This window comes from Mandrillus leucophaeus, unplaced genomic scaffold (assembly GCF_000951045.1).
Source record: "Mandrillus leucophaeus isolate KB7577 unplaced genomic scaffold, Mleu.le_1.0 Scaffold70, whole genome shotgun sequence".
Taxonomy (NCBI): Eukaryota; Metazoa; Chordata; class Mammalia; order Primates; family Cercopithecidae; genus Mandrillus; species Mandrillus leucophaeus.
In genome coordinates this window covers 50,979-63,459 of record NW_012107586.1, presented here as the reverse complement: position 1 = coordinate 63,459, position 12,481 = coordinate 50,979, and the positions used below count along the sequence as shown (strand labels likewise).

The 12,481-nt window shown below is 42.7% G+C and overlaps 1 protein-coding gene across 1 annotated transcript in view; it reads right to left on the bottom strand.

Moving 5' to 3' along the window:
- Window positions 1-11,906, bottom strand: part of ATIC (5-aminoimidazole-4-carboxamide ribonucleotide formyltransferase/IMP cyclohydrolase) — a 38,087-nt gene extending 26,181 nt beyond the window's left edge. Inside the window, 5 exon segments of the mRNA XM_011964560.1 lie at window positions 11-103; window positions 4,322-4,388; window positions 5,806-5,882; window positions 11,431-11,557; window positions 11,713-11,906. Of these exon segments, the coding sequence (XP_011819950.1) occupies window positions 11-103; window positions 4,322-4,388; window positions 5,806-5,882; window positions 11,431-11,557; window positions 11,713-11,899 (551 nt within the window). The 5' untranslated portion in view covers window positions 11,900-11,906.
- Between the last annotated feature and the right edge of the window lie 575 nt (window positions 11,907-12,481).

Below are 12,481 nucleotides of genomic sequence, written 5' to 3'. Positions count from 1 at the left end.
TTTTTCTGACTTACCAATGTCAATTTGCTCCACAGCCTCCTCAACAGTTACACCTGGAGAAGCCACTGTCTTCACAAAGGGATAGAGATTGCAGGCAACAACTCTAAAACAAAGACGAATCTGGCTGTCATTAAAAACTCCACTCATGTGGTTTACAGCTATCTAGGAAAAAAACAAGTCAGTACTATTAACATAACCAAAAGCCATACAGAACTAAAATATAAACTGTGAGCCTGACATTTTGGAGTTCTAACGAATGTGTTAAAAAGTCAGGGTGTCCTGCTGGGGTCCAGCAGAGGGAATTTAGTCAGCAGGTGCTGTCCGGATCTGGATACACAGTACTCCCTCCACGTCACACTGCAACGCTGCTGCTTGCGTAACCTTAGCTACCCGGAACCACCAAGCCATCAAACATTTATAAAACATTTTAATAAAAGGATAAAGTACAAGATTACAGACAACATCTGCATTTTGGAATGCGATCACTATTATTCAGAACATTAGAATTTAGATTCTTTTTCCAATGGATTGGTACAATGATGAAAAATATCAGAGCATTCTAAGGGTGAAACATTTGTTTTGCCTTCAGAGAGGTCATAAAAATGATGGTAACAGGAATGCCAAAAGAATAATTTAAAATACAGAAGTAATCTAAAATTAACAATCAGTGAAGTACAGCTCCACTCCTAGGCCTGTAGTGCGAGGAGCTCTGGGGGCAGGCTCCCTAGCGAAACGAGCCTAACTTGAAAACTAATTAAAAACAAAAAACAAAACACAGAAGAACAGAAGAGAAGGGGAAACACTTTGCAGCTCATCTTTATTAAGTCCACTGCCCTCCTACTAAAACCAGACAAATGGCACAAGAAAACTAGAGACCAGTATCTCTTAGGTACGTACCTTCACACAAAAACCCTCAACAAAACACTAACAAACTGCATCTAGAAAAATCAAAAAACCACCTGATCATCTCAATAGATGTACAAAAAGGATTTGACAAAATTCAACAGCTATTCATATAAAAATACTCAACTAATTAAAAATAGAAGGGAACTTACTGAACATGACAAAGTGTAAGAAAAACCCACAGCTAACATCATACTTGATGGTGAATGACTAAATACTTTTCCCCTAAACTCAGAAATAAGGTAAGAGGCCGAGCCGGTGCCTCACACATGTAATCCCAGCACTTTGGGAGGCCAAGCCAGGCAGATCACCCGAGGTCAGAAGTCTGAGACCAGCCTAGTCAATATGGTGAAACCCCGTCTCTACTAAAAATACAAAAATTAATCGGGCAAGGTGGCACACACCTGTAATCCCAATACTTTGGGAGGCTGAGGAGAGCAGATCACCTGAGGTTGAGAGTTCAAGACCAGCCTGACCAACATGGAGAAACCCAGTCTCTACTAACAATACAAAATTAGCTGGGCAAGGTGGCACATGCCTGTAATCCCAGTTACTTGGGAGGCTGAAGCAGAAGAATCACTTGAACCTGGGAGGCGGAGGTCAGTGAGTCAAGATCACGCAACTGCACTCCAACTCGGGTGACAAGAGCAAAACTCCGTCTTAAAGAAAAGGAACAAAACAATAACGTCCATTCTTACCACTTCTACTGAACACTGTACTAGAAGTTCTAGCCAGGGCAATTAGCAAAGAAAAGAAAAGAAAAGGCATCAGGACTGGAAAGAAAGCAGTGAAGTTATCTCTATTTGCAGATGATATCATCTAGTATACCGAAAATCCCAAATTCACAAAAATAACCTCTTAGCACTAATAAATGAGTTCAGCAAAGCCGCAGGATATATGATCAATATACAAAATTCAATTGTATTAAAATATACATTGGCAATGCATGAGAAAAAAATTAAGAAAACAATTCTACTTCACAAGACAATGTTAAAAGAAATTAAAGACAATCTAAATGAATAGAAAGACACCCCATGTTCACGGACTGGAAAATTTAATATTCTTAGGATGGCAACATTTCCCAAATTGATCTACAGATTCAACACAATCCCTATGAAAATTCCAACTGCGTTGTTTTGCAGAAACGGACAAGCTGATTCTAAAAATCATGTGGAAATACAAGGGACCCCGAAGAGTCAAAGCCATTCTTGAATAAGAAAAAGGAAGTTGGAGGACTCACACTTGCTGATTTCAAAATTTATTACCAACCTGTAGTAATAGTGTAGTACTGGCATAACAATAAGCATGCAGACCAAGGGTGCCAAGACCATTCGATTGGGCAAAGAACAGTCTTTTCAACAAACGATGCTGAGACAACTGGACAGCCACAAACAAAGTAAGACTTCTATTTCATGTCTGTATATAAAAATTAACTTAAAATGAAACAAAGACTAACACTATAATAACTAACACTAAAATAAGTCTTAAAAGAAATGTACATAGGCTGGGTGCAGTGGCTCACGCTTGTAATTCCAGCACTTTGGGAGGCCGAGGCGGGTAGATCACCTGAGGTCAGGAGTTCGAGACCAGACTGGTCAACATGGAGAAACCCCGTCTCTACTAAAAACACAAAACAATTAGCTGGGCGTGGTAGCGAGCACCTGTAATCCCAGCTACTTGAAAGGCTGAGGCATAAGAATTGCTTGAACCTAGGAGGCAGAAGTTGCAGTGAGCCAAGATCACACCATTGTACTCCAGCCTGGGCAACAAGAGCGAAACTCCATCTCAAAAAAAAAAAAGGAAGAAAGAAAGAAAGAAAATATACACAAAAATCTTCATCACTGAGGATTAGACAATAGTTTCTTAGATATGACACTATTAACACAAGCAACAAAACAATAAATAAATTCAACATCATCAAAATTAAAAACTTTTGTGGGCTGAGCATGGTGGCTCACACCTGTAATCCCAGCACTTTGGGAGGCCAAGATGGGCGGATCACCTGAGGTCAGGAGTTCAAGACCAGCCTGGGATGTGGCAATTAATATGGTTTGGGATGTGTGTCCTCTCCAAATCTCATTTTGAAATGTGATCCCCAATGTTGGAGGTATGGCCTGGTGGGAGGTGACTGGGCCACAAGGGGAGATCCCTTATGAATGGCTTGGTGCGCTCCCCATAATGAGTCCTCACTCTGAGTTCATGTAGAGCTGGTTGTTTAAAAGAGCCGGGAAGGCCAGGCGTGGTGGCTCACACCTAATTCCAGCACTTTGGGAGGCCAAGGTGAGTGGATCATTTGAGGTCAGGAGTTCTGAGACCAGCCTGACCAACATGGTGAAATCCCATCTCTACTAAAAAGAGTAAAAATGAACTGGGTGTGGTGACAAATGCCTATAATCTCAGCTACTCAGGAGGCTGAGGCAGGAGAATCACTTGAATGCAAGAAGCAGAGGTTGCAGTGAGCCAAGGTCGTGCCACTGAACTCCAACCTGAGCAACAGAGCGAGACCCTGTCTCAAAATAAAATCAAATTAAATTAAGAATAAAATTTAAAAAGTAAAAGAGCCGGGCAACTCCTCCTCTCCCTCTCTCTTGCTTCTCCTCTCATGTGATATGCCAGCTCCCCCTCTGCCTTCCACTGTGACTGTAAGCTTCCTGAAGCCCTTACCAGAAGCTGACGCTGGCAACATGCTTCTTGTACCGTCTGTAGAATCATGAGCCAAAATAAACCTATTTTTATAAATTACCCAGCTTTTAGTATTCCTTTATAGCAATGCAGAATAGACTAACACAGTAATGGTTGCACAACTTCTGTGAACCACTGATTTGTACATTTTAAATTGGTGAGTTGTATGGTATGTGGATTAGATCTCAATAAAGCTGTGGATCAGATCTCAATAAAGCTGTTATGTATATTTAAAAGAAACAGCCAGTATCTTTATGCAAATAACTCAGTTAGTTGTGCAAGCTGATAATCCCTAATAGGAAAATCTGAAATCTGAAACGCTCCAAAATCTGAAATGCTCCAAAACCTGAAACTTTTTGCATGTCAACACGACACTCGGAGGAAATGCTCACTGGGACATTTGGGATTTCTGAGGGATGCTCAACTGATACGTTATCACAAATATTCCAAAATCTGAAGAAATCTGAAATCCAAGACACTTCTGGGTCCCAAGCATTTCAGATAGGGGATACTCAACCTATACATACTAAGATTTAGACTCTAACTTCCTAAAAACTTTAAGTATGTATTTTGGTTATATAAATCTGGCCAAACCAAAATGCTTACACACATACAAAGTCACACAGAAGGCAGGCAGTAAAGGTTTATAGTGAGCAAGAAAAACCAGGGATACCAGGTCTGGCACAGTCTTTGTCATTGGTCATAATGTGTGCAAAGTTCAATTTCAGGTTTTTACCTTATAAGATTGAAATCAAGTCTGGTCATGTCAGCATTATCTTCTGGGATATTACGAGCCAGGATTCCTAATTTAACAAAGTTAAACAAAGTATTCGGTTCAAAAAACAAGTAAGATTAAGGAATTTCTTTCAACATAGTGTCTTCAATCAAATTAAATCCTCTTGATTAAAAACAAAATTTTTTTTTTTTTTTGAGATGGTCTCGCTGTATCGCCCAGGCTGGATTGCAGTGGCGTAATCACAACTCACTGTAGCCCTAATCTCCAGGACTCAAGCAATCCTCCTACCTCAGCCTCCCAAGTAGCTGGGACTACAGGCATGCACCACCACACCCAGCTGGTCTTTTTAATTTTTTAAAGAGAAGGGGGGAATTGCCGCATTGCCCAGGGTGATCTTAAACTCCTGGGCTCAAGCAATTCTCCTGTCTCAGCTCTCAAAGTGCTGGGACTACAGGCAAGAGCCACCATGCCCAGCATAATATTCTTAAAGAATATCAAACATATAGTTGAGAAGTTATCAAACAAAAAAATCAGGATTAACAGATACATTTGGCTGGCCACAGTGGCTCATGCCTGTAATATCAGCACTTTGGGAGGCTAAGGTGGGGGATTGCTTGAGCCCAGGAGTTTGAGACTAGCCTGGGCAACAAGGTAAGACCCCTTCTCTATAAAAAATACAATAATTAGTTGGTCATGGTGGCATATGCCTCTAGTCCCACCTACTTGGGAGGCGGAGGTGGGAGAACTGCTTGAGCCTGGGAGGCAGGCAGAGGCTATAGCGAGCCGTGATCGCACCACTGCACTCCAGCCTGGGCAAGAGTGGGACCCTGTCTCAAAAAAAAAAAAGGATACATTTAAAAATCTTTTCTTCAGTTCTTGATCCCCTTTTCTTGAGCAATAAAATATAAAAAAGGTAAACGGAATTTTACAAAACTGTTGCTAGTTCCAGAACAGTCTATGAGTTCCTGTAAGTCAATGGATGTCTGATGATCTGTAGCCATTCAGCTTTATTCACCAAATTGTACCACAACTGACAAACTAGGATATCAGTTTCTTGTCACTTTGATTTATATATAGTTCATTCTCAGGTGAATGAACAAATGAAAAGCACTTTGAAAAAACATTCTTTGGCAAGTCGGTTATATTGTGATGCTTCATTCTAAGTTTGAACTATTTTAAGTCTTTTCATACTATGAAATCTAAGTATCTTCAGCCACTCAAGCAGGAAATACCAGCCTCTAAATTAGGCATCAGGTGAGGACTAATAGCAAGCAGAGGAAAACAATCTGAATTCATCAAGTAGTAAGACAAGCCGGATTTTAAACCAGTTCTAACATATTATGAAATTTGCCAGCAACTTCGTAACATTAACTTTATATGTAAATTTCTCTTGAGCCTTTTTCCTCCTTTATTTTAGGACGTTATCAACTGAAATATTCCTGGAAACCACTGACTGTTATACACTAAAGATACCAACCACTTACCAGCATGGACTGCAGGATGCAAAGTTTTCACACGTCCCCCCAACATTTCGGGAAATCCCGTCAACTCGGAGACATCTCTGAAAAACAGATAAACAGAATAGTACTACTGGTGTGGCTGAACTGTTATTTTATAGTATTCAAAGCATCTGTTTTCATTTCAAGAGATTTTGAGCGTGAATTCAACAAGAAAATTCTGATTTTTTAAGTCTTTCACTATACTTGATTTCTTAAGTAAAATTCTATTTACTTTAAAAAAAAAAAAGGTTATTTAATATATTTCCTAACTGTTGTGTATGTTCAGGGATAATTGGTAACTATTACAGCATTGGTTTTATAATTTTCAGAGAATTTAGAAACTGAATCATAAGCCACACTCATTAAATATTACTAAGAAATACAACTGAGAAGTTGGCAGTATGTAACAAAAAGCATTAAAAATATCCTTGGCCGGGCACAGTGGCTCATGTCTGTAAACCCAGTATTTTGGAAGGCCGAGACAGATGGATCACCTGAGTTGGGGAGTTCAAGGCCAGCCTGGCCAACATGATGAAACCCCATCTCTACTAAAAAAATACAAAAAATTAGCCAAGCGTGGTGGCTGGAACCTATAATCCCAGCTACCCTGGAGGCTGAGGCAGGAGAATCACTTGAACCCAGGAGATGCAGGTTGCAGTGAACTGAGGTCATGCCACTGCACTCCGGCCTAGGCGACAGAGCAAGGCTCCAATCTCAAAAAACAACAACAACACATGAAGATAGCATATCAAGTGAGTGAAGAATAAAAGACTGTTTAATAAAGTGGTGTTGGTATTGGAATAACTGGTTAAAACCACACAAAAATACATTCCTTATGAATCAAAGGTTTAAGCATTTAAAAAATCATGTATGTAGCAAAATTAAATATGTATAATATTCTTTGCAATTATTAAACAAAAGATTGAGAGGTCTGATTACAGAAATGTCAAATAAAAAGTTTCACATGGGAAAAACAGTAAACTAGAAAAAATAATCACACAATGTGACAAAGGGTCAAGTGAAGGACTATATTTAAATATTAATTTATATCACCAAGCTGACCCCTAGAAAGTTGTAACCATGAACACTCTGGCAGACTTTATAAGTTGTAATGGTGTGTAAAAATGTCCACAATATATAAGAAAAAATAAAGCAGGGGCTGGATGGGGTGGCTCACACCTGTAATCCCAGCACTTTGGGAGGCCAAGACAGATGGATCACCTGAGGTCAGGAGTTCGAGACCAGCCTGGCCAACATGGTGAAACCCAACCTCTACTAAAAATACAAAATTAGGCAGGCATGGTGGTGCACGCCTGTAATCCCATCTACTCGGGAGGCTGAGGCAGGAAAATCGCTTGAACCCAGGAGGCGGAGGTTGCAGTGAGCCAAGATCACGCCACTGCATTTCAACCTGGGCAACAACAGCGAAACTCCATCTCAAAAAATAAATAAATAAACAAACATAAATAAAGTAGTAAGCAAAACTGCATCTATCTTCTGTGTAAGCTATGAAATAAAGTGCATGCTTATGAAAATGCTAGAAGAAAAATATATTAACACGTTAAGAATTACAATCCATTTTTACTACCTTCTTTATAGTTTTCCACGCTTTTGAATTTTCTACAACCAACATACATAGCTTTTTTTGAGATGGGATCTCACTATGTTGCCCAGACTGGAGTACAGTGGTTATTCACAGGTACAACTATAGTGCATGGCCACCTAGAACTCCTGGGCTTAAGTAATCCTCCAAGTAGCTGAGACTATAATAAACACTTTAAAGCAGCAAGTTCTGCCAGTAAGATATGGAATTTCCTGGGTAGATACTCCTATTAAGGGGAGCCATTTGCAAAAGACTGGTGTTTGACCAATGACACACACAGTTCCAACATCCACAAACTGGTGACATAAATGTTTTCAAATTCAAAATTTCTTTTCCTGGGGTTCAGGAAATAAAATCCATTTCCTCCAAATGAACACAGTCACTTAAAACTTAGAGAAGGTGGATTTATTTCTAGAATTAAACATTTGGGGCAATTAAAAAGCTTGCTACTCCTTTGAACTGAAGAATTTATACATAATGGCTGTAGTCTTGGGAAATAATTCTATGTATGCTCACTGCTGTATACTCACTAATTAAAATCCAATTAAAATCCATCAGTTTACCTCATGACGAGGTAATGGTTAACTTCCTGGGATAAAATTATTGTAGATAACAATACTCAAAAATATGCTCAGAAGCAGCCTCAGAACCAAGATCTTTTTTTTTTTTTTTGAGACAGTGTTTCTTTCTGTCACCCAGGCTGGAGTGTAGTGGCGGAATCTCAGCTCACTGCAACCTCCACCTCCCAGGTTCAAGCAATTCTCCTGCCTCAGCCTCCTGAGTAGCTAGGATTACAGGTGTGCATCACCACACCTGACTGACTCTTTTCTGTATTTTTAGCAGAGATGGGGTTTCACCATGTTGGCCAGGCTGGGCTCAAACTCCTGACCTCTGATGATCCGCCAGCCTCAGCCTCCCAAAGTGCTGGGATTACAGGCATGAGCCACTGCGCCCAGCCAGAACCAAGATCTTGTCCAGGCACGGTGGCTCACACCTGTAATCCCAGCACTTAGGGAGGCCAAGGCAGTCATAAATGCTTAAGCCCAGAAGTTCAAGAACAGGGGAACAACATGGTGAAACCATCTCTATTAAAAATACAAAAATTAGTCAGGCATGCTGGTGTGCACCGTAGTCCCAGCTACTCAGGAGGCTGAAGTAGAAGGATTGCCTGAGCCTGGGAGTTCGAGGCTGCAATAAGCCATGATTGTGCCACTGCACTCCAGCCTGGGCGACAGAGCAAGACTCTCTCTCAAAAAAAAAAAAAAAATCTTAACTTTCTCCTGCCCTCTTGCCTCTCACCCTTCATTCTTCCCTGAAGTCACAGAAACCACAATTTCTCTTCCCCAGGGCAGGTTACAGAAAGTAGAACCCCTTTTCCCAAAGCCAGTCATAAGAATTAAACTTATGATTCTAACCCCTGGCTTTCTGTCTAGGAGCTGGCCATAAAGAAATCCTCTTATCTCCTTGCCCAATAGTAGGACAGGAGACCCTGCTGGAGGGCAGGGTGGAGAAGGAATTTTAGAGATGCCAAGAAGAATCTGGACAAACAGGCTTTCCTGGCTTTCTCCACCTCGGTCTACTAGCATACAGCATATCCTTGCTGTCCAATCATACTTCTACCTTTCTGTGCATTCGCTGTTGAACCTAAACATAAAAATGGATGGTTTTCCCTCTATCTCTGGGTCTTCATTCGGAAGGCTCTCATGTCATGTAAAACTTTGTTAAATAAATTTGTTATGCTTTTCTCTTATTATAACCTGTCTTCTCTTATAAAAATATTGGTCATGACACCTTTTCGCCCCTACAAAATCTTGGCCTCGGGTGTGGTAGCTCACACCTGTAATCCCAGCAGGCCAAGGCAGGCGGATCACTTGAGGTCAGGAGTTCGATATCAGCCTGGCCAACATGGTGAAACCCCGTCTCTATCAAAAATACAAAAAAATTAGCCGGGCATGGTGGCGGGCACCTGTAATCCCAGCTACTTGCGAGGCTGAGGCAGGAGAACTGCTTGAACCCGGGAGGCAGGGGTTGCAGTGAGCTGAGACAGTGCCATTGCACTCCAGCCTGAGCAACAAGAGCAAAACTCCATCTCAAAAAAAAAAAAAAACTTGGCCTCTTACTAGCTGTGTAATCTCAAGCAAGTTACTTAACTACGTTGTGCTTAGTTTCTTTACCTATAAAATGGGGACAACACTACCTACACTAAAAAGTTGTTACAAGGACTATAAGAGTTTATATATGTAAAATACCACTGCAACTGAATAAAATACCACTGCAACTGAATAAAATACCACTGCAACTGAATAAAATACTACTGCAACTGAATGTGGCCTTTGTTGCAGAAAAACAAATGCTCCAAGTTGTTTACACTTCATTCAATGAACTTTACTGTGCTGGGTTCTGAATAAATCACTCATGGTGAACTTCTTACCCTTTCATAGAAGAGAAACACATTTACATTTCCAGTTTTGAAAAAAGATATGACCATAATGAAAATAAGTGAGGAGTGGGTAGAGGTACAGAAATAAGACTAATCAGTTGATAAGTACCTAAAGTGGAAGACAGATACAGGACACAAGGGATCATTATACTTTTCTACTTTTGTGTCTGAAATGTTTACATAATACAAAGTTTGGTGGGAAAAAAAAGAGACTACAGGTGAGGATTTTGCTTAAAGAAGGTTCCATTACCATAGGAGGACCCAGTTTGGCCCAATGGAAAGAACGCAGGTCTGGACTTCGAATTCACATTCGGTTCCTGATGAGCAAAGAGCCAACTTGCCTGCCATGATTCTCACAGGTTTCCCATGAAAACCACAGAGACAAGACACAAAAAGACATCGGATAATATAAAGTATGTGTTTGTTAACAAAGTAGGGCATGCTTACCATCTTGTTAAATTTAGGGAAGCTGTGTACTGCTCACATAGCTGAGAACTGCACAAAGAAAAGGTAGTAACCTACCTCTACATGGATCTAGAAACCAAGAAGCAAATTTTCCACATGACAACAAAAAGCAGACAGATATCTTTCACCTCTTTCATTCTAAAATATGTTTCAGGGGTGGGCATCTCGTTCCTCCGAACTCTCACTGTCGTTTATTAAATAGCTATCCTACAGTCTTTTCCATTTTCTACCTTTCAGTAGACTTACTCCCTCTCCTACCAGAATGCCAGTCCTTGACGTCAGGAACAGCATCCTGCTTAATCATTTCTAAGTCCCTTCTTTCCACGGCCTAGTCAGCTAATGAAGGGCTTGTGAACGTGGGAATGAATGGTTTGCACCTTCATATGGTTACCGGAGATTCTCAGGGAAGGGAGGTAGATTGGAATCTTCATGATGTCAAGTTTTACTAAATCACCAAAGTAACTGAAGTTTTCCTTGCATAACAAGTGGCCCACCTAAGTTAATCTGTTTAAGGAAGTGGCTAAGACTAGGGTCCTAAAATCAGGAACAGCACGGGTTCCAATCCTAGTTCTCCCTTACTCAACTCTTTAAACTTGTGCAGAAGTTGTTAAATCTCTCCAGTGTGTTGTCCAGGGTCTTTCTCTGTCACCCAGGATGGAGTGCAATGGTGCAATCTCGGCTCACCACAACCTCTGCCTCCCAGGTTCAAGCGATTCTCCTGCCTCAGCCTCCCCAGTAGCTGCGATTACAGGCGTGTCCCACCACACCGGCTAATTTCTGTATTTCAAATAGAGAAGGGGTTTCACCATGTTGGCCAGGCTGATCTCGAACTCCTGACCCTAAGTGATCCGCCCACCTCGGCCTCCCAAAGTGCTGGGATTACAAGCCTCAGCCAACGCGCCCGGCCGTCCAAGGTCTTAAAAGTTAGTAAATCTCTCTGAGCCTCATTTTTGTCTTCCATAAAGTGGGGAAGTATTGCACCAACCTCACAGCGCCACTGGGAGGAGTAAGTAAGGCATTTATTTAGCTCCTGGTGCCTAGAATACAATACTTCCTGGTTAATGTGATCACACTCCTTTCTGATGAACTAGCTGTGCCTTACCTGACTGCCAGACCAGCATCCCTGAGAGCTTTTGCAGTCCCTCCGGAAGCGACCAGATTCAAACCAAGAGAGGTCAGGTTTCTTGCAAATTCCACAAGCCCGGTTTTGTCAGAGACACTAAATAAGGCTGAAAGAGAAGGCATTTTTTTCTCATGACTGGCAGCACTTTGCACTGTGGTCTGCAAGGCCTTGAGAGGGTCTGGGGGAGGAGACTCTCGAATCGCAAGGCCAGCACCTGGACTCAGCGTTCGCAGGCCTGGCCCAGGCCTCCTCAGGTCCTACACCCGCGACCTGCTCTAAAGCGGGCCACACGCAGGCTGGGGCCCGGCTGGGGAGCGGGGACGCTGGCTTTCGGGCCGCAGCGCCGCCCCTGCGTGCCGGGTCCCGCCGCCGCCGCCGATGGCGGGAGCTTGGGGGGCCACGAACCGCGCCGCTCCGCTAGGTCCTCACCGAGCTGGCCAGGAGCCATGGTTGCAGGAACTGGGTTCGGGGCGAGCTGGAGGCCACAGCGGCGGCACCACGTGCGAAGGGAGGAGGGAGGACTGGAGGTGCGGCTCAGGAAGCGGGTGGGCGGAGCTGTCTCCGGGCTTGTCACGTGGCCCGCCGGCCAGGTTCCGCGCTCTGCTCTGCTCAGTTTCAAACGCAAGATCCGCGCCCCGGGGCGGAAGGGAACGGCCGGGTGGGGCGGGGCTCTGCCTGGCGCGCCTGTGCGCGGTGCTTGGCCTGAAAGGGATCCTGCCTGCGAGCCCAAAGTCCAGGCTTGGGAGCCGCGATCTACCCACGCCCCCAAAGTAAGGCCACCCCACGGCCTCTGGGGCAAACGCCTGTTATTCTAGGAAGCCTGTCCCCAGAGGCTGGAATGTACATAAAAGTGCCAAAGCACCCATGCTGAAAACAAACTAAACAAAAGGAATAGTTCATATAGCGGCAAAGCTGGAAAGTATCTGGACAGTTATTTACCATCCTCCGTTTTGTTTGTTGCTGTTTGTTGGTTTTTGTTTGTTTGTTTTGTTTTGTTTTGAGATGGAGTTTCGCTCTTGTTGCCCTGGCT